The sequence below is a fragment of the Oncorhynchus kisutch genome, linkage group LG15 (genome assembly GCF_002021735.2).
Source record: "Oncorhynchus kisutch isolate 150728-3 linkage group LG15, Okis_V2, whole genome shotgun sequence".
In the NCBI taxonomy this organism is placed as follows: domain Eukaryota; kingdom Metazoa; phylum Chordata; class Actinopteri; order Salmoniformes; family Salmonidae; genus Oncorhynchus; species Oncorhynchus kisutch.
The window spans coordinates 84,690,408-84,713,097 of NC_034188.2; the positions used below are offsets into that span (position 1 = coordinate 84,690,408).

At 47.3% G+C, this 22,690-nt stretch overlaps 1 protein-coding gene across 2 annotated transcripts in view; it reads right to left on the bottom strand.

Annotated features, from left to right (window-relative positions):
* LOC109881046 (protein mono-ADP-ribosyltransferase TIPARP) overlaps positions 1-22,690 on the bottom strand; it is a 36,831-nt gene that overhangs the window by 1,221 nt on the left and 12,920 nt on the right. For both annotated transcript variants that reach the window (XM_031791213.1, XM_031791212.1), the window contains exons 3-6: positions 8,998-9,184; positions 7,048-7,235; positions 2,423-2,701; positions 1,127-1,384 (exon numbers count right to left, since the gene is read on the bottom strand). In XM_031791213.1, coding sequence (XP_031647073.1) covers positions 1,127-1,384; positions 2,423-2,701; positions 7,048-7,235; positions 8,998-9,184 — 912 coding nt within the window. The remainder of the gene's footprint in view (positions 1-1,126; positions 1,385-2,422; positions 2,702-7,047; positions 7,236-8,997; positions 9,185-22,690) is intronic.

A 22,690-nucleotide genomic window follows, 5' to 3' on the forward strand; every position in this document is an offset into this window, starting at 1 on the left:
CAGTCAGAGTGTTGTTAATGGTGTGATTATGTCTCACCATATGGATCTATCATGGATGACTAACCAGTAGTGGTCTATTGTTTATTGTTAGTGTTTTCTTTCAACACATTTCTCTGTTTTGTGAAGAGTTACTGTGCTGTGCCATAAAGACTACTAACCTGCCGGTGAGGACATAGTAATCCCATAAAGACTACTAACCTGCCGGTGAGGACATAGTAATCCCATAAAGACTACTAACCTGTCAGTGAGGACATAGTAATCCCATAACGACTGTCAGTGAGGACATAGTAATCCCATAAAGACTACTAACCTGCCAGTGAGGACATAGTAATCCCATAAAGACTACTAACCTGCCGGTGAGGACATAGTAATCCCATAAAGACTACAAACCTGCCAGTGAGGACATAGTAATCCCATAAAGACTACTAACCTGCCGGTGAGGACATAGTAATCCCATAAAGACTACTAACCTGCCAGTGAGGACATAGTAATCCCATAAAGACTGTCAGTGAGGACATAGTAATCCCATAAAGACTACTAACCTGTCAGTGAGGACATAGTAATCCCATAAAGACTGTCAGTGAGGACATAGTAATCCCATAAAGACTACTAACCTGCCAGTGAGGACATAGTAATCCCATAAAGACTACTAACCTGCCAGTGAGGACATAGTAATCCCATAAAGACTACTAACCTGTCAGTGAGGACATAGTAATCCCATAAAGACTACTAACCTGCCAGTGAGGACATAGTAATCCCATAAAGACTACTAACCTGCCGGTGAGGACATAGTAATCCCATAAAGACTACTAACCTGTCAGTGAGGACATAGTAATCCCATAAAGACTACTAACCTGCCAGTGAGGACATAGTAATCCCATAACGACTACTAACCTGTCGGTGAGGACATAGTAATCCCATAAAGACTACTAACCTGCCGGTGAGGACATAGTAATCCCATAAAGACTACTAACCTGCCGGTGAGGACATAGTAATCCCATAAAGACTACTAACCTGCCAGTGAGGACATAGTAATCCCATAAAGACTGTCAGTGAGGACATAGTAATCCCATAAAGACTACTAACCTGTCAGTGAGGACATAGTAATCCCATAAAGACTACTAACCTGCCAGTGAGGACTTTGGCCAGGAACATGGAGTGGATCCCTTTAGGAGAGCGCTTGGAGAAGTTATGGGAGTAGACGGCCTTGCGGGCGAAGTAGGAGCCTTGTCCGAACATGGTGGCGTGTTTGCCACTGACACGCGGGTCAAAGTTGTGTTTGCAGATGCCCTCTACCACCTCAGTGGAGGTGCCGTGGAAAAGGTGACGCTCGCTCAGCATCCTGTCCATCTCCGAGAGACGACGAGACATGTACTCCTTCTTCCTGTTAGGGGGAGCGGAGGGGGGATGATGTCTTTAGGTCTAGTAATTGAATGTTTACACTTTGAACAGGATACAGTGAAACAGCTTGAAGGTTTTACTCTATAGTCCAGTCTATATGATTCACTGCTTCTACCAAGTAGGAAACACTCACACCCACCCACACCACCAATCAACACTCTCACTACCCACCGTGACTCATCCTCACCTTCTGCCGTATCTATGACAACCGGATGTATAAAAAAATATATCAAGGAACCACTTCCTGTTCTTCTGAACTCACCTTCACTAGTGGGTTACACTAATGGTGAGTGCGCAGCTAAGTACGTGTTCAGAACACACGTACACAGCCCGGCTTTCTGTCATATTCAAACACCACACGGCTAACCAACGTAGGACCTTAGCTCTTGAAGAAGTTAGATTAGCCTAGTACACTGCTCTCAATATCCACAACATCAATGACCTCTTTGGCTCCAATTGAAAGCATTCTGGTGCATTCTGGCATCAGAGTCGTTTAGCCTGGAACAGACCCCTTCCAGTACATTCAGAGCCACAGCAGACAGACATCCGGCTTTTCCCTAGGTCTGGTCTAAAGCGAGATCAGACATTGGGCTTTTCCCTAGGTCTGGTCTAAAGCGAAATCAGACATTGGGCTTTTCCCTAGGTCTGGCCTAAAGCGAGATCAGACATCCGGCTTTCCCCTAGGTCTGGCCTAAAGCGAGATCAGACATCCGGCTTTTCACTAGGTCTGGCCTAAAGCGAGATCAGACATCCGGCTTCTCCCTAGGTCTGGTCTAAAGCGAGATCAGACATCCGGCTTTTCCCTAGGTCTGGTCTAAAGCGAGATCAGACATCGAGCTTTTCCCTGGGTCTGGCCTAAAGCGAGATCAGTGTAGCAGCCAAGGCACACCAGCCATCTATCTACAGGAACAAATGAGCTGTGATTCAGACAGTCATAACCAACTAACAACTGTAAGTCAACCAGCTCCTTACCTCCACGAGGACACAGGTGAACCTGTGTAATAACGGTATGATAACTCACCTCTTGTATTTCTCCCAGAGGAAGGGATTCTGGACGCGGAGGATCTTAAGGATGCGGAACTTGGTTTCGGACACCGTCTTGTGGAAGAGAGTGTAGACGGTCCGATAGCTCCGGTCGTCACAGGATACCGGAACCTGCAGGAAGTCCTGGCTGGTTGTCATGGGTAACCAGGTCTCTGGGAATACGCTGGGAGTGTTGGTGGAGGACGGAGAGAGAGGGAGAGAAAGGGACAGATCCACAGTGGAGGAGGGGGAAAAGGAGGAGAGGCCACCAAGAGTCCTAAAAAAGAGAGGGAGAAACAGATTTAATCCTAGTAAAAATTCCCTGTTTTAGGTTAGTTAGGATCACCACTTTGTTTTAAGAATGTGTGATGTCAGAATAATAGTATAGAGAATGATTTATTTCAGCTTTTATTTCTTTCATCACATTCCCAGTGGGTCAGAAGTTTATATACACTCAATTAGTATTTGGTAGCATTTTCTTTACATTGTTTAACTTGGGTCAAATGTTTTGGGTAGCCTTCCACAAGCTTCCCACAATAAGTTGGCTGAATTTTGGCCCATTCCTCCTGACAGAGCTGGTGTAATTGAGTCAGGTTTGTAGGCCTCCTTGATTGCATACGCTTTTTAAGTTCTGCTCATACATTTTCTATAGGATTGAGGTCAGTGCTTTGTGATGGCCTCTCCGATACCTTGACTTTGTCCTTAAGCCATTTTCCCACAACTTTGGATGTATGCTTGGGGTCATTGTCCATTTGGAAGACCCATTTGCGACCAAGCTTCAACTTCCCGACTGATGTCTTGAGATGTTGCTTCAACATATCCACATCATAATTTCATAATAACCTATGCTAATGGTGAATAACCAATCAAACTGAAGCTCCACCACATCCTGCATTAGAAACAACACGATCCCTGTCACCGATGATGATGTCATAGTGCTAGAAGCAGGCGATACTCTACTGCAGCAGCCAAGGAGAAGCCAACGAGCTTCTCAGAAATGAGGAGCTGACACAGGATGAGAAAAACACAAAGCAATAGCATATCAGGAGGCTGTCAGAGAACTCACACAGAGAGAAAAGAAAAGCGATGGCCTGTCTGGCATTTTAGTCACTAACTGTAGGATCGCTGTCATGTTATTCTCTCTGGCTCAGACTACATGTCTTAATGGTGTTAGCCTTATCTCGGTGTCTGTGTGTGTGTGTCATTCTCTGTGGCACAGTGACGGTTTCTTTCTCTCCCTCCTGAGTCTCTCATCTTTCATCTCAGTTCTGTCTCGCTCTGTTTGAGTGTCAAGCTGAAATCTGTCCCCACAAATCAGAAGCTTTATTCCCCATGTGTTCTGAGAAGATCACAGGGAAGAGAGAGAGAATGTGAAAGAACCAGATTGCACGAGGGAAGATAAAGAGATGGATAGATGCAGGGAAAAAGGACAGCAGATGGAAAGCAAGAGTTGAAACATTGAAGGGAGAATGTGTTTAAGACAAGGTGAACGGACGGACGGACGGACACGTCAGAGAGAGAGAGAGAGATGTATTTGCCCAAGTGAGAAATAACTTGCAAGCAGCTAAAGAGCCACAGTGCCAATCAAGCTAACGACTTCCAAATCTGTGCTCAGAAGCACTCCAACACACAGGCACACACACTGAACTCAAAATAAACACAGTAAGATTGCATGTGTTTTAATCATATCATGTTCAACTGTTTACAGCTAACATACACACACACACACACGACCAGCATGACTGTCTGAGAATGTAATAGCTGCAGAAGCTCCTCACTCTCATGACACGGTGACCAAAGAAGAAGAGACTCTCATGACACGGTCACTAGAGAAGAGGAGACTCATGACACGGTGACTAGAGGAGGGGAGACTCATGACACGGTGACTAGAGAAGAAGAGACTCATGACACGGTGACTAGAGAAGAAGAGACTCATGACACGGTGACTAGAGAAGAAGAGACTCATGACACGGTGACTAGAGAAGAAGAGACTCATGACACGGTGACTAGAGAAGAAGAGACTCATGACACGGTGACTAGAGAAGAGGAGACTCATGACACGGTGACTAGAGAAGGGGAGACTCATGACACGGTGACTAGAGAAGAGGAGACTCATGACACGGTGACTAGAGAAGAAGAGACTCATGACACGGTGACTAGAGAAGAAGAGACTCAGGACACGGTGACTAGAGAAGTGGAGACTCAGGACACGGTGACTAGAGAAGAGGAGACTCATGACACGGTGACTAGAGAAGAAGAGACTCATGACACGGTGACTAGAGAAGAAGAGACTCATGACACGGTGACTAGAGAAGAGGAGACTCATGACACGGTGACTAGAGAAGGGGAGACTCATGACACGGTGACTAGAGAAGAGGAGACTCATGACACGGTGACTAGAGAAGAAGAGACTCATGACACGGTGACTAGAGAAGAAGAGACTCAGGACACGGTGACTAGAGAAGTGGAGACTCAGGACACGGTGACTAGAGAAGAAGAGACTCATGACACGGTGACTAGAGAAGAGGAGACTCATGACACGGTGACTAGAGAAGAGGAGACTCATGACACGGTGACTAGAGAAGAGGAGACTCATGACACGGTGACTAGAGAAGAAGAGACTCAGGACACGGTGACTAGAGAAGAGGAGACTCATGACACGGTGACTAGAGAAGGGGAGACTCATGACACGGTGACTAGAGAAGAGGAGACTCTCTCCTGACACGGTGACTAGAGAAGAGGAGACTCTCTCATGACACGGTGACTAGAGAAGAGGAGACCCATGACACGGTGACTAGAGAAGAGGAGACCCATGACATGGTGACTAGAGAAGAGGAGAACAGAACAGTCAAGCAGCAGCCGTAGATGTAAAGAAGGAAGAGGATGAAAAAGCCCTGGGGACAAATCCCTTGCTCGCATTCCAACTCCTCAGTCACATTTCACACTCGTTCAGTCATGCTGCTGCCCCTGTCTGGAAGCCATTTACACCTCTCTTTCCCCATTTTCTTTTCCATCCATTCCCTTTTTCTTCTGTCTCTCCCTCTTCCTTGTTCTCTCTCTCTTCCTCCTCTCTCTCTCTTTCCATATGTTTGTTCCAGGTCTGGTTGGAACAGCACAGTCTAGCTCCCCCCAGTAGCAGTAGTACTGGACTGATAGGACTGGCAGGGCCAGGGACGGGGCAGCACTGTTTTCTGGTAGTTAGATCAATTTGCCACATTACACTAGGGACAGACTGCTACTTCCAGGGAAGACTCACTGACTGCTACTTCCAGGGAAGACTGACTGACTGCTACTTCCAGGGAAGACTGACTGACTGCTACTTCCAGGGAAGACTGACTGACTGGCTCTATGGAACACTGTTTCACAATGACACTAGCTAAGTAAGAGAAGAGAGTGTGTGGTCACTGTGCTGGCACATCATGTCCAACCACAGTGTGCAGTGCCCTGGTACCATCCATACAAGACAAGTTGTTATGGTAGCAGCAGGCTCCGGTGTACTATGCCATGTAAATATTAACAGGACAGTTCACCTCACAATCACATTTTGTCAGACTTTTTCAACACTCAAGTGGGAGATTGCTCATGGGGAGCTCTTGATATGAGCGTGTGCTAAATATAATTGACTACATAAGTGGTATAGTATTGTAGTAATGGAGTAGATGAGTGGTATAGTAGTAATGGAGTAGATGAGTGTTATAGTATTGTGGTAATGGTATATAAGTGTTATAGTATAGTAGTAATGGAGTAGATGAGTGTTATAGTATTGTAGTATATAAGTGTTATAGCATTGTAGTAATGGAGTAGATGAGTGTTATAGTATAGTAGTAATGGAGTAGATGAGTGTTATAGTATAGTAGTAATGGAGTAGATGAGTGTTATAGTATTGTAGTAATGGAGTAGATTAGTGTTATAGTATTGTAGTATATAAGTGTTATAGTATTGTAGTAATGGAGTATATGAGTGTTATAGTATAGTAGTAATGGAGTAGATGAGTGTTATAGTATAGTAGTAATGGAGTAGATGAGTGTTATAGTATTGTAGTATATAAGTGTTATAGTATTGTAGTAATGGAGTAGATGAGTGTTGTAGTATTGTAGTAATGGAGAATATACGTGGTATAGTATTATAGTAATGGAGTATATGAGTGTTATAGTATTGGAGTAGATGAGTGTTATAGTATTGTAGTAATGGAGTAGATGAGTGTTATAGTATTGTAGTAATGGAGTAGATGAGTGTTATAGTATTGTAGTATATAAGTGTTATAGTATTGTAGTAATGGAGTATATGAGTGTTATAGTATAGTAGTAATGGAGTAGATGAGTGTTATAGTATTGTAGTATATAAGTGTTATAGTATTGTAGTAATGGAGTATATGAGTGTTATAGTATAGTAGTACTGGAGTAGATGAGTGTTATAGTATTGTAGTAATGGAGTAGATGAGTGGTATAGTATTGTAGTAATGGAGTAGATGAGTGTTATAGTATTGTAGTAATGGAGTAGATGAGTGTTACAGTATTGTAGTATATAAGTGTTATAGTATTGTAGTAATGGAGTAGATGAGTGTTGTAGTATTGTAGTAATGGAGTAGATCTGAAACTAGTATAGAGGTAGTCCTGTACTCACTGTAGATGCGGCGTGAGGACCATGGAGGACAGGAAGAGGGGGCGTTTCTTGATCTGGCGCCTGAAGCCGAACACGGCGTTCTGCTGGAAGCCCTCTCTGATGTTGAGGATGTACTGGTTCTGTAGGGTGATGAAACGGACCTCCTTCAGACCACGACCACTAGCCTCCTCTATCAGACGCACTACCGGCTGGAGGGAGGGGGCGGGGGAGAAAGAGAGGGGAGGGAGGGATCGACGTTTAATTTTAGATATTATTTGTGGTGATTTACTCATCAGGAATAATAATGTGATTCAAAGTTGTTCCACCTAATATTGTTTAATAACCAACAATGCGCCTATGCAAAGTCCTCACTCAGTCACTCAGAAACTTCTTCCAGTGTCAGGCTGCCAGCTGAAAATCGTTGCCAGTGTGTGTTTAGGCTACCTGCCCCTCCCCCCTTCAAACCATAGGCTACTGTACTGACGTTACAAACATGATTCAGAAATTAGGGAGAGATGTTTTATAGTACAGAAGAATTGATTCACTTCTTCAAATGCTAGTTAAGAATACTATACGTAGTTATCACATTTCACGTTGGGTTTGATTAACTACAAAAAGCTAAGACTTGTTTTTATTTGAATTCTGCTGTCGCTCTGCAAACATAAGCTTGTTAGCTAGCTAGCTCTGGTCCATCCAACTCTCGGACGTTCAAAGTTATTCCATAGAAACCACTCCTAGGCATAATACTGTGGGCCTAATTCAGATAATACATGTCATAACAAGATGGTCATATCAAGATGCTCAGAGCTTCTTGAAGCCTCATCCTCCATCAACAGCCATGCCCTATATACTTGTCTGCCCATTATGCATTTAAACAACTAGCTTGCCTGTTCCATAGCAAGTTGCTCTATTCCGCGCTGACTGAAGACATTTAATGAACTAAAATGTAAAACATTGAAGAGTTCAAAGGTTAAGAGGAAACAGAAAGGAGAGTTCAAAGGTTAAAATAGGAAACAGAAAGGAGAGTTCAAAGGTTAAAATAGGAAACAGAAAGGAGAGTTCAAAGGTTAAAATAGGAAACAGAAAGGAGAGTTCAAAGGTTAAAATAGGAAACAGAAAGGAGAGTTCAAAGGTTAAAATAGGAAACAGAAAGGAGAGTTCAAAGGTTAAAATAGGAAACAGAAAGGAGAGTTCAAAGGTTAAAATAGGAAACAGAAAGGAGAGTTCAAAGGTTAAAATAGGAAACAGAAAGGAGAGTTCAAAGGTTAAAATAGGAAACAGAAAGGAGAATTCAAAGGTTAAAATAGGAAACAGAAAGGAGAGTTCAAAGGTTAAAATAGGAAACAGAAAGGAGAGTTCAAAGGTTAAAATAGGAAACAGAAAGGAGAGTTCAAAGGTTAAAATAGGAAACAGAAAGGAGAGTTCAAAGGTTAAAAGAGGAAACAGAAAGGAGAGTTCAAAGGTTAAAAGAGGAAACAGAAAGGAGAGTTCAAAGGTTAAAAGAGGAAACAGAAAGGAGAGTTCAAAGGTTAAAATAGGAAACAGAAAGGAGAGTTCAAAGGTTAAAATAGGAAACAGAAAGGAGAGATCACAGGTTAAGAGGAAACAGAAAGGAGAGTTCAAAGGTTAAAATAGGAAACAGAAAGGAGAGATCACAGGTTAAGAGGAAACAGAAAGGAGAGTTCAAAGGTTAAAATAGGAAACAGAAAGGAGAGTTCAAAGGTTAAAAGAGGAAACAGAAAGGAGAGTTCAAAGGTTAAAAGAGGAAACAGAAAGGAGAGTTCAAAAGGTTAAAAGAGGAAACAGAAAGGAACGATATAAACCGATACATTGTTTGGAGTTCGACCGGCTCAGAAATGTATTTTCTTGGTCGGAACAGTGGAACGGAACGAAGATAATCGTGGTTCTGTTCAGAGAAAAACTTTTCGAAAATATTTTTGGTTCCAACCCCTGCTCTGAACACACACTCACCTCAGAGTATTCTCTCCAGCCGAAGTTGTCTCTGCAGTAGTATTTCCACACTGTGTGGCAGTTAGGGGTGGGGTTTGTGTTTGGGGGCGGGGCGGCAGGGCTGGAGGGAGTGGTCAACCGTCTGACACGGTCGAACTCCAGGTCACATACACGCATCGTAGTAAAGTCTAAGGAAAACACACGACCCCTAGGAGAGAAGAGAGCACATGGTCAGTACACACAGCCAATTTCACTTGACGGACACATTCATCATGCAACATCACATAAAACCGCCAGATATCACACACTGCGGTCAACTGAAAATGTGCTATCTAGGTCAAGATCAGCCTTATATAATGATAGATCACGAGAGAGAGAGAGAGAGAGAGAGAGAGAGAGAGAGAGAGATCTGGGGTCTGCTCACAAAATGGGACAAACACCAAATTGAGACTGCATTCAGAATTCTGCAAAAATATCCTCCGTGTACAACGTAGAACACCAAATAATGCATGCAGAGCAGAATTACCCTCTAATTATCAAAATCCAGAAAGAGCTGTTAAATTCTACAACCACCTAAAAGGAAGCAATTTCCAAACCTTCCCGAACAAAGCCATAACCTACAGAGAGATGAACCTGAAGAAGAGTCCCCTAAGCAAGCTAGTCCTGGGGCTCTGTTCACAAACACAAACACTCCCCACATTTGAAAAATGTACACAAAAAAATGAATTTGAAGACAAATCCAATTTTGATAAACTCCCAGATCTACTGGGAGAAATACCACAGTGTGACCTGTATTCACAACAAAAGGGCAACCAGTGAAGAACAAACACCATTGTAAATACAACCCGTATTTATGTTTATTTATTTTCCCTTTTGTAATTAAACTATTAGCACATCAATATAACACCGTACATATCCATAATATGTCTTTCTTCTTTGGAGCCTTTTGTGGATGTAATGTTTACTGTTCATTTTTATTGTTAATTTCACATTTGTTTATTATCTATTTCACTTGCTTTAGCAATGTCAACAAATGTTTCCCATGCCAATAAAGCCCCTTGAAATGAATTGAATTGAGAGAGAGACCTCTGTCTTTGTCTGTGCTAGTCTGGGTCAAATCCTACCACCCCGCCCCCTACCACCAACCCACTAGCACCCCTCGGGCCCCTGGCAAGCTCTTTTCTGGGTCAGACATGCCCCATACACATGCATGAGCAACGCATGCAGGCATACACATAAATATGTCATGCACACACACACACTGTAGGCTAGCTGTGCTGTGGCTGTGTTAATGGGCTGATTGATCGTGGCTGGGAGACTAATGGAATTTGAGGTTAAAGGAGTCTGGACAGGCAGAGACAGAGAGGTGTGACAAGCTGTGCGTGTGTGTGTGTGACAAACTGTGTGTGGACAGTTAAGGCTCCCGATTTTCTCGGCTGTTCGGGCACACAACATTTGTTCTGGAGGCAAGCCGAAGATCGGAGCCGAAGTCTAAGCCCCTTTGTCGGTGATTGGTCAACAGTAGGGATTCTTCTATAAAGTCTTTGTTTTCATGCACATTTTTTTATTGAGAAATACTGCCCCAAACATCTTCGTTAGATGTCAAATTGCGTGACTAAGATCTCTTCGGCAAAAACGTCAAAATTAATGACAGATTTCTTGAGTTATTCATTCTGACTATTTTGAGAAAGTGTATACTGGCTATGGTGTCTCAAAATGGACAAACAGTATTATTGCCACGTTTTTCAAGCAAAGGTCTTTTAAGGGAGTACGCGAGCAAACTCAATCGGTTCTGCTAGCGGCCAGCCGAGTTCTGCTAGCGGCCAGCCGAGTTCTGCTAGCGGCCAGCCGAGTTCTGCTAGCGGCCAGCCGAGTTCTGCTAGCGGCCAGCCGAGTTCTGCTAGGGGCCAGCCGAGTTCTGCTAGCGGCCAGCCGAGTTCTGCTAGCGGCCAGCCGAGTTCTGCTAGCGGCCAGCCGAGTTCTGCTAGCGGCCAGCCGAGTTCTGCTAGCGGCCAGCCGAGTTCTGCTAGCGGCCAGCCGAGTTCTGCTAGCGGCCAGCCGAGTTCTGCTAGCGGCCAGCCGAGTTCTGCTAGCGGCCAGCCGAGTTCTGCTAGCGGCCAGCCGAGTTCTGCTAGGGGCCAGCCGAGTTCTGCTAGGGGCCAGCCGAGTTCTGCTAGCGGCCAGCCGAGTTCTGCTAGCGGCCAGCCGAGTTCTGCTAGCGGCCAGCCGAGTTCTGCTAGGGGCCAGCCGAGTTCTGCTAGCGGCCAGCCGAGTTCTGCTAGCGGCCAGCCGAGTTCTGCTAGCGGCCAGCCGAGTTCTGCTAGCGGCCAGCCGAGTTCTGCTAGCGGCCAGCCGAGTTCTGCTAGCGGCCAGCCGAGTTCTGCTAGCGGCCAGCCGAGTTCTGCTAGGGGCCAGCCGAGTTCTGCTAGGGGCCAGCCGAGTTCTGCTAGGGGCCAGCCGAGTTCTGCTAGCGGCCAGCCGAGTTCTGCTAGGGGCCAGACGAGTTCTGCTAGGGGCCAGCCGAGTTCTGCTAGGGGCCAGCCGAGTTCTGCTAGGGGCCAGCCGAGTTCTGCTAGGGGCCAGCCGAGTTCTGCTAGGGGCCAGCCGAGTTCTGCTAGCGGCCAGCCGAGTTCTGCTAGCGGCCAGCCGAGTTCTGCTAGCGGCCAGCCGAGTTCTGCTAGGGGCCAGCCGAACTGAAGCATGCTGACGCCTTTGGTGTGTGTTTTGGTGACCTGTGTGGTATGTGTAGCTTACAAGATAAATTGTCCTTTACAGCTCAGCTAGCCACTAGACTCTAGTCCACTGTCCAGTACATAGTTCACTGCTCAGCTACCTATACTAGCCAAAATATCACATTTGAATTATAAACAAAGAGGCAGAGGAATCATCTGTCAAAATGAATACAAACACCACGCAAACACACCATCCTATGCCCAGCTCATCCACACATGACGCTACAGTTATGCGTTCATTGACTCACAACAGCTGAGAGAAGTGAAACTCACTTTACCAAAAAAGTGTCAAGACATAGTTTTACCCAATAAACGAATCAGTCAGCGGTTTTCTGAGACACACAGGCCACATTGCTACACTGCTCTTGAAAACATAGTCGTTGGTTTTACAGAAATGTGAATACATTTCTCACACACATTTCACACAGATTGAATACCGTTTCTGTTAACACTAACTAGGAGTGTGGCGGTCCGTGTGAGGAACTGAAATAGGGATATGCTACTGCTCTCTCGTGCTTCACAACCACCAGCCTGCTATCTATCTAGTTCTATCATATGGGTAATGCTAAAGTCATTGTAGGTTCTGGTAAAGAATGAATGCTTTTGTTCACTTTGCAAGAACAAAGTGGTTTGTTAACAAAAGAGTTGTTACAGGTATTTTGAGAAATATATATATATATATACACTTTTAATGATTGGACCAGCAACATACATGATAATACATGACTAATGAGAGGTGAGAGAAGGCATCAGGAAAGGAGGAAGAGGAACAGAAAGAGGATGAAGAAAAATACAGAGAGAGAACAGGAGGGGCAGGAACAGGCTGCATTGTCAAAGTAGAGTATGTTCCGTTCTCTCTGTTCTCTCCTCTTCTCTGTTCTGCTCCCTCGGTTCTCTTTCATTCTCTGTCTTGCCTCATTCGACTCCTCTCTCTGTTCTTTCTCTCAGTACAGAACTGTCTCTGCCTGCCAGACAACACTAACGAGAGAGCATGGCCCTCTGTTTTTTTAGGCTCGGGCAGTATACAGATGTGTTCATAGCGTCATACCGTCCTTGTCTCATCCCTGGATTTACGGTATTACCGGCATAGCACACAAGGGGGCGTTAAAATGCAAGAAAAGCCCATTGGGCCTCTATTACCAAAATGCTAACAAAATTTGCACAAACTAATAGCAAAATCACAGATGCTGTTCGCTAAATGCTAACGAGCAAAAATGAACAAACTAATTGCAAAGAAGGGCAAATCCGGCTCATAAAGTTATACAAGCTTGGCTAGTATGTCATTTTCGGTGAGCGAAAGTGAACAAGAGAAATTGTGCAAAAGAACAAAGTTGTGATCCATGCTTTTTGGGAAGGAACAGCAGCATGTGTACACGGACCAGATGGGACAAGAACAGAGGAGAAAAGAACACACTAGTGGGAAGCACAGGGAGGGTAAAGAACACACTAGTAGGAAGCACAGGGAGGGTAAAGAACACACTAGTGGGAAGCACAGGGAGGGTAAAGAACACACTAGTGGCAAGCACAGGGAGGGTAAAGAACACACTAGTGGGAAGCACAGGGAGGGTAAAGAACACACTAGTGGGAAGGACATGGAGGGTAAAGAACACACTAGTAGGAAGCACAGGGAGGGTAAAGAACACACTAGTGGGAAGCACAGGGAGGGTAAAGAACACACTAGTGGGAAGCACAGGGAGGGTAAAGAACACACTAGTAGGAAGCACAGGGAGGGTAAAGAACACACTAGTGGGAAGCACAGGGAGGGTAAAGAACACACTAGTGGGAAGCACAGGGAGGGTAAAGAACACACTAGTAGGAAGCACAGGGAGGGTAAAGAACACACTAGTGGGAAGCACAGGGAGGGTAAAGAACACACTAGTAGGAAGCACAGGGAGGGTAAAGAACACACTAGTAGGAAACACAGGGAGGGTAAAGAACACACTAGTAGGAAACACAGGGAGGGTGAAGAACACACTAGTGGGAAGCACAGGGAGGGTAAAGAACACACTAGTGGGAAGCACAGGAAGGGTAAAGAACACACTAGTGGGAAGCACAGGGAGGGTAAAGAACACACTAGTAGGAAGCACAGGGAGGGTAAAGAACACACTAGTAGGAAACACAGGGAGGGTAAAGAACACACTAGTAGGAAACACAGGGAGGGTGAAGAACACACTAGTGGGAAGCACAGGGAGGGTAAAGAACACACTAGTGGGAAGCACAGGGAGGGTAAAGAACACACTAGTGGGAAGCACAGGGAGGGTAAAGAACACACTAGTAGGAAGCACAGGGAGGGTAAAGAACACACTAGTGGGAAGCACAGGGAGGGTAAAGAACACACTAGTGGGAAGCACAGGGAGGGTAAAGAACACACTAGTGGGAAGCACAGGGAGGGTAAAGAACACACTAGTGGGAAGCACAGGGAGGGTAAAGAACACACTAGTAGGAAGCACAGGGAGGGAAAATAACACACTAGGAGGAGGTTGTGTGTGTTTGGGAGAAAAAAGTCAGCTGTACAGAACTCATCCAGAGCTCTGACTTCTGGCAGAAAAGCCATTATAACATACTTGATGGCAAACATTTAGTAGTGAATTGCAGACAAGTTTAACTTCAGAGACTCGTACTTAGATTTAGAACATTATGGACTGCAGATATTAACTTAAACATTTGCTACAAATATGAACATTTATTGAAAAATAAATAGTTTTTACAATAAAATAAAAAAACGCTGTCAAATACTCCAGTAGACGGGATAGCGCCCGAGACTAGTGTGTGGACATCTCTGCTATTGTTCCCTCTGTATCGTGGGGAAGGGCCTGTCAGTCAGCATTTCATGTTGGTCTACACCTGTTGTTTATCAAGCATTTGACAAATAAAATCGGATTTGATTGAACTATGCTTATGGGGAATAGAAGTAATTTTGCCAGTCCCCACGAGGAAAAATATTATTGGAGTTAAGGTTAGGTAAAAATAAGATTTTTATTAGGAATCAATTGTGTGTGTGTCCACAAGGTTAGTAAAACAATAGTCATGAGGAATGTGTGAACTGTCACATTTATGAGCAGAATGGAACTACAGCCAATCACGCTACACTCCATCTCACCACAAACAACCTCCAACTAGAACACTCATCTCATTCCAGACATCACACACCCTTCACTACAGAGCCCCCTCCTTCTGATTATATAACACACCTAGAGTAGCTACAACCTGAAAACAATGGCTTATAACAAGTTAATTACAATATACCATATATATATATACATACTCTCTCTCCTCCTCTCTCCCTCCAGCCCTTCCCCCCTCCTCTGTCTCCCTCCAGCCCTTCCCCCCTCCTGTCTCCCTCCAGCCCTTCCCCTCTCTCCTCCTGTCTCCCTCCAGCCCTTCCCATTATCCTCCTCCTGTCTCACTCCAGTCCTTCCCCCCTCTCTCTCTCCCCTCCTCTGTCTCTCTCCAGCCCTTCCCCTCTCTCTATCCTCTCTGTCTCCCTCCAGCCCTTCCCCTCTCCCTCCAGCCCTTCCCCTCTCCCTCCAGCCCTTCCCCTCTCTCTCTCCAGCCCTTCCCCTCTCTCTCTCCCCTCTGTCTCCCTCCAGCCCTTCCCCTCTCTCTCTCCCTCCAGCCCTTCCCCTCTCTCTCTCCCTCCAGCCCTTCCCCTCCTCTGCCTCCCTCCAGCCCTTCCACTCTCTCTCTCCCCCCTGTCTCCCTCCAGCCCTTCCCCTCTCTCTCTCTCTCCTCCTCCTCTGTCTCCCTACAGCCCTTCCCCTCTCTCTCTCCCCCCTGTCTCCCTCCAGCCCTTCCCCTCTCTCTCTCTCCTCCTCCTCTGTCTCCCTACAGCCCTTCCCCTCTCTCTCTCCCTCCAGCCCTTCCCCTCTCTCCTCCTGTCTCCCCCCAGCCCTTCCCCTCTCTCCTCCTGTCTCCCTCCAGCCCTTCCCCTCCTGTCTCCCTCCAGCCCTTCCCCCTCCTGTCTCCCTCCAGCCCTTCCCCTCTCTCCTCCTGTCTCCCTCCAGCCCTTCCCCCCTCCTGTCTCCCTCTAGCCCTTCCCCTCTCTCCTCCTGTCTCCCTCCAGCCCTTCCCCTCTCTCCTCCTGTCTCCCTCCAGCCCTTCCCCTCTCTCCTCCTGTCTCCCCCCAGCCCTTCCCCTCTCTCCTCCTGTCTCCCCCCAGCCCTTCCCCATTATCCTCCTCCCCCTGTCTCCCTCCAGCCCTTCCCCTCTCTATCTCCCCTCTGTCTCCCTCCAGCCCTTCCCCTCTCTCTCTCCCTCCAGCCCTTCCCCTCTCTCTCTCCCCCCTGTCTCCCTCCCAGCCCTTCCCCTCTCTCTCTCCCTCCAGCCCTTCCCCTCTCTCTCTCCCCCCTGTCTCCCTCCAGCCCTTCCCCTCTCTCTCTCCCCCCTGTCTCCCTCCAGCCCTTCCCCTCTCTCTCTCCCTCCAGCCCTTCCCTCTCTATCTCCCCTCTGTCTCCCTACAAGCCCTTCCCCTCTCTCTCTCTCTCCCTCCAGCCCTTCCCTCTCTCCTCCTGTCTTCCCCCAGCCCTCCCTCTCTCTCTCCCTACAGCCCTCCCTCTCTCTCTCCCTACAGCCCTTCCCCTCTCTCTCTCCCTCCAGCCCTTCCCCTCTCTCTCTCCCTCCAGCCCTTCCCCTCTCTCCTCCTGTCTCCCCCAGCCCTTCCCCTCTCTCCTCCTGTCTCCCTCCAGCCCTTCCCCTCTCTCCTCCTGTCTCCCTCCAGCCCTTCCCCCCTCTCCTCCTGTCTCCCTCCAGCCCTTCCCCTCTCTCCTCCTGTCTCCCCCAGCCCTTCCCCTCTCTCCTCCTGTCTCCCCCCAGCCCTTCCCCATTATCCTCCTCCTCCTGTCTCCCTCCAGCCCTTCCCCTCTCTCTCTCCCCTCTATCTCCTTCCAGCCCTTCCCCTCTCTCTCCAGCCCTTCCCCTCTCTCTCTCTCCCCCCCTGTCTCCCTCCAGCCCTTCCCCTCTCTCTCTCTCTCTCTCCTCTGTCTCCCTACAGCCCTTCCCCTCTCGCTCTCCCCCCAGCCCTTCCCCTCTCTCCTCCTGTCGCCCTCCAGCCCTTCCCCTCTCTCCTCCTGTCTCCCTCCAGCCCTTCCCCTCTCTCCTCCTGTCTCCCTCCAGCCCTTCCCCTCTCTCCTCCTGTCTCCCTCCAGCCCTTCCCCTCCCTCCTCCTGTCTCCCTCCAGCCCTTCCCCTCTCTCCTCCTGTCTCCTCCCAGCCCTTCCCCTCTCTCCTCCTGTCTCCCTCCAGCCCTTCCCCTCTCTCCTCCTGTCTCCCCCCAGCCCTTCCCCTCTCTCCTCCTGTCTCCCCCAGCCCTTCCCCATTATCCTCCTCCTGTCTCCCTCCAGCCCTTCCCCCCTCTCTCTTCCCTACTCTGTCTCCCTCCAGCCCTTCCCCTGTCTCCCTCCAGCCCTTCCCCTGTCTCCCTCCAGTCCTTCCCCTGTCTCCCTCCAGCCCTTCCCCTGTCTCCCTCCAGCCCTTCCCCTGTCTCCCTCCAGCCCTTCCCCTGTCTCCCTCCAGCCCTTCCCCTGTCTCCCTCCAGTCCTTCCCCTGTCTCCCTCCAGCCCTTCCCCTGTCTCCCTCCAGCCCTTCCCCTGTCTCCCTCCAGCCCTTCCTCCAGCCCTTCCTCTGTCTCCCTCCAGCCCTTCCTCTGTCTCCCTCCAGCCCTTCCTCTGTCTCCCTCCAGCCCTTCCTCTGTCTCCCTCCAGCCCTTCCTCTGTCTCCCTCCAGCCCTTCCTCTGTCGCCCTCCAGCCCTCACCATTTCTCTCTGGGACAGATACGTAGCTTCATTCTAAAAATAAAATTCCACTGGTTAAATGAAGTGCAATGAGTGAGTCTGGGAGTTCATTAAGAGAGCCTATCAAATGCCAGACACAGTCCAAAGACACACCCCTTTTTGGAAGAGACAGCACTCAAAGCCTGGCTTAAAATTTGGCCTTTCCAGAGGTGCAAAGACACACCCTAACTGAACAGTCACACACACACACACACACTCAAATTCATTTCAGGTCATACCCTGAGAACAGTGAGAGTGGCTGAGAACTGTTTGTTCATTTGAGAAGACTAAAAAGTAATTTAGCCCTGGGGTGAGAGAAGAACCGAAAGAGTGAGAGAGAGATGGGGTTGAAAAGAGGAGTGTGAGAAAAAGAGATGGAGGGAGGGAGGTAGGGAGGTACAGAGTGAGTAGGAGGAGTTTGAGTCAGTTGGAGATGAGATATGGAGATGCATTATTGTCAGGTGAAACGATTAGCTCACACAAACACACACAGGCGGGCGCACACGCGCAGTCAACTGAAGTTAGGATTGACACAGACAGACACCTACACCCACAACAGACAGACAGAAAGACACTGTAGTTGAAATGACAGATGTATTGAGTTCAAGCCTGGAGTGTGACAAAGAGACAGAGGGTGGCCTCTAGATCCAGCCCTATACCAAACCCTCTCTCACCCACAGACATCAGCACAATTTAAGGCAGCTCACACTCGCTTGTACACACCCCATGACTTTCTTACAGTCACACCTGCATGCCCGCATCAGTCACGCTCCCGAGCGTCACTGACTAGAACCAGATAAATTCACACGCAGTCACACACAAGCCAGTGAACCGACCTTACTGAGGTTGATGTGGGCTCCAAAAGTTACACCATGACACAAATACATACAAGAAGTCCCTTTGGTGAGGAGGACAAGGTGGACACACTGGGTCATCCTCCCTTCCTCATCTCGAGAGATTAAACGCTGTTCCTTCTCCTGTTTTTGGTTCAGTTTCCCAGAAACCACAACACACTCACTTCACTTCCCTCCATCACCCAGTTTGTGGGGAGAGGTTGATGAGAGGTAACATTTGAGAGGGACAGGGTGAGGATAGGGAGAGAGTAAACAAGAGATGAGGATAGGGAGAGAGAAAACAAGAGATGAGGATAGGGAGAGAGAAAACAAGAGATGAGGATAGGGAGAGAGAAAACAAGAGATGAGGATAGGGAGAGAGAAAACAAGAGATGCTGGAGGGATAGGGAGGAAATTGCTTCAGAATAGGCGTACGGAAGCCTGCAGGCACAAACACTCACAGGCCACAAAGAAAGAGAGAGTGAGAGAAGGTAGAGGCTGAGTAATGAAAGGCAGGGCAACCCAGACCTCGCCCCAGTGAATCATTTCATAGGCAGTCTGACACGTTATCTCCTCACACACACACACGCAAGTAGCACACACACATAAGCAAGAAAACATTCACACACACACACAGGTCAGGCTACACTGTCTGAGAAATGATATATTCTGACAAACAGTGGCACACACACACACACACACACACGCACACGCAGTTGTGCACATGGACAGAAGCAAATCACACACACCTGGTGTCAGGTCACTCTGTCCTTGGTGCTCAGTGACTCTGTCAGTTAATGACGTGTGAACCATTTACTGTCTGTCCAACAAAGGCTCTCACACACACACAAACAGTGACACACACACACACATTACATAAATATTCCTGTCACGTAGATGAGGGTAAAAAGCAGATGATGTGTTAAGTGATGACTATTCCGCTCCTCTCTATGTAACTGTAGCTGGCTAGAGGGATCCTGAGAGAAGAGGATGAGTGTTGAGTTCTTCCTTCCTGGGTATTATTTGGATGGGATTAACCTATAGTCTCATACAACCATGATGGAACTCCCCCCGCCACACACACACACACACACACACACACACACACTAACTCTGCTAGATCAACTAAACATTTTTGCTATACATATCAAAAACGCCTCCCTGCAGTTTGTGTCTGAATTCAAATCGAAACCAAGAAGTCATTCTCCAGTGCCACTTTGTTTAGATTGGGGATCCAGTGGCCTGGATTATGAGGAGGAGGATTATGCTTCTTTTTCAGAATGAGAACGAGTTGGCAATTCCTTATATAAATGTGTATTGTTATGCTCAATGTACATTTAGAAAACACAGACTCGACAGCTAGCATTTAAATCTGTGGCTACAATGCTAGCGGTTTGTGGTACCTACCATGCTGCTAGCGGTTTGTGGTACCTACCATGCTGCTAGCGGTTTGTGGTACCTACCATGCTGCTAGCGGTTTGTGGTACCTACCATGCTGCTAGCGGTTTGTGGTACCTACCATGCTGCTAGCGGTTTGTGCTACCTACCATGCTGCTAGCGGTTTGTGCTACCTACCATGCTGCTAGCGGTTTGTGGTACCTACCATGCTGCTAGCGGTTTGTGGTACCTACCATGCTACTAGCAGTTTGTGGTACCTACCATGCTGCTAGCGGTTTGTGGTACCTACCATGCTGCTAGCGGTTTGTGGTACCTACCATGCTGCTAGCGGTTTGTGGTACCTACCATGCTGCTAGCGGTTTGTGGTACCTACCATGCTGCTAGCGGTTTGTGGTACCTACCATGCTGCTAGCGGTTTGTGGTACCTACCATGCTGCTAGCGGTTTGTGGTACCTACCATGCTGCTAGCGGTTTGTGGTACCTACCATGCTGCTAGCGGTTTGTGGTACCTACCATGCTGCTAGCGGTTTGTGGTACCTACCATGCTGCTAGCGGTTTGTGGTACCTACCATGCTACTAGCAGTTTGTGGTACCTACCATGCTGCTAGCGGTTTGTGGTACCTACCATGCTGCTAGCGGGTATGTGGTACCTACCATGCTGCGCATGACAGAAACTGACCGTTACATTTTCCACAATCGTATTTCTTGATACTCCCATTTTAGAATGGTCTCTGCTCTACATTTCGAGAGTCGTGACATAAAAACGGGGAGGTATCATTAGAAAGGATATTTGGGATGTTGGCAAAGAGGCCCTTTATCTACTTCCCCAGAGTCAGATGAACTCGAGGAAACCATTTGTATGTCTTTGTGTCCATATGAAGGAAGTTAAGTGGTAGTTTTGCGGGCAAATGCTAACTTGCGTTAGCACAATGACAAAGTCAATCAATCAATTAAATGTATTTAATAAGGCCCCCTTTTTACATCAGCCGATGTCACAAAGTGCTGTACAGAAACCCAGCCTAAACCCTAAAGAGCAAGCAATGCAGGTGTAGAAGACGGTGGCTAGGAAAAACTCCCTAGAAAGGCAGGAACCTAGGAAGAAATCTAGAGAGGAACCAGGCTCTGAGGGGTGGCCAGTCCTCTTCTGGCTGTGCCAGGTAGAGAGGAACCAGGCTCTGAGGGGTGGCCAGTCCTCTTCTGGCTGTGCCAGGTAGAGAGGAACCAGGCTCTGAGGGGTGGCCAGTCCTCTTCTGGCTGTGCCGGGTAGGGAGGAACCAGGCTCTGAGGGGTGGCCAGTCCTCTTCTGGCTGTGCCGGGTGGAGATGAAAGTAATGAACTAGCATTCTTAGCAGTATCCCTTTAAGTGTTCCTCTATTATATCACACAGACAGAGATATCTGACTGCTGATGGGTCACTGTCACAGTACGAGGAACAAAGACACCCCTGCTGTGTACCGACAAACTGGCCATTTCTACTTGTAGAATCACAATGCTCGTCACCGGCTGAGAACATGACTTTGAGACAATTAAAGGGAAACGAACCTTGACGCTGGGGAGACGACAGAAGTCAAATCAAATTTTATTGGTCACATACACATGGTTAGCAGATGTTAATGCAAGTGTAGTGAAATGCTTGTGCTTCTAGTTCCGACCGTGCAGTAATATCTAAGTGACAATAAAAAGACGTCACCTTTCCTGGTGTAAACCACTCCCCCTCGAGTCACAATTGTTATAACTAAAACAATAACATTTATTTGATATGTCGCCCAGCCCTACTGGAGGAGTGGAGGTGAGGAATGGGACTGAGTGAACACTTTTACAGCCCAACCTGTAAAAACCAGGCTCTGAGGGGTGGCCCAGTCCTCTTCTGGCTGTGCCGGGTAGAGAGGAACCAGGCTCTGAGGGGTGGCCAGTCCGCTTCTGGCTGTGCCGGGTGGAGATTAAAGTAATGAACTAGCATCGGCAGGGTAGCCTAGTGGTTAGAGCGTTGGACTAGTAACCAGAAGGTTGCAAGTTCAAACCCCCGAGCTGACATGGTACAAATCTGTCGTTCTGCCCATGAACAGGCAGTTAACCCACTGTTCCTAGGCCGTCATTGAAAATAAGAATTTGTTCTTAACTGACTTGCCTGGTTAAATAAATAAATAAAAACATTTTCTAAATCACACTGACTGACTGACAGTCACACTCAAATCCTTCACATACTGTATCGGACATAGAAACATGTTAAGATGGTAAACACAGACACACATGCAGAAGGAATGATTAACTCCCTCTCCCATGTTCACAGTCACACACATGCCCTCTCTCACACCAGACAGGTCACCCGCGACACAAGTCATTCTTCGACGTCCATCCATGTCTGACGTCCATCCATGTCTGACGACTTCGGGAGATGACGTGGAAATCGTCCACTAAGCGGCAACAACGTGCGCTGTTACCTCCAAGATGGTTTCAGTTTTGCTCGGGCGTTGTGGACAGGGACAGCAGATGGCTGTGGTTCAAAAGTTTGCATGTTCGAATCCAGCGACAGGGAAGTTGTTTTTGATATTTTTGTCCTTAGCCTATAGCAAACCTTAACCCTTAAACCATTCAGAGTTCATGCCTAACCTTAACTATTCAGAGTTCATGCCTAACCTTACCCATTCAGAGTTAAATGCCTTACACTTAAACTATTCAGAATGCCTACCCTTAAACCATTCAGAGTTAATGCCTTACCTTACCCATCAGAGTTAATGCCTTACCTTACCCATTCAGAGTTCATGCCTAACCTTAACTATTCAGAATGCCTACCCTTAACCATTCAGAGTTAATGCCTTACCTTACCCATTCAGAGTTAATGCCTTACCTTACCCATTCAGAGTTCATGCCTAACCTTAACTATTCAGAATGCCTACCCTTAACCATTCAGAGTTAATGCCTTACCTTACCCATTCAGAGTTAATGCCTTACCTTAACCATTCAGAATGCCTACCCTTAACCAT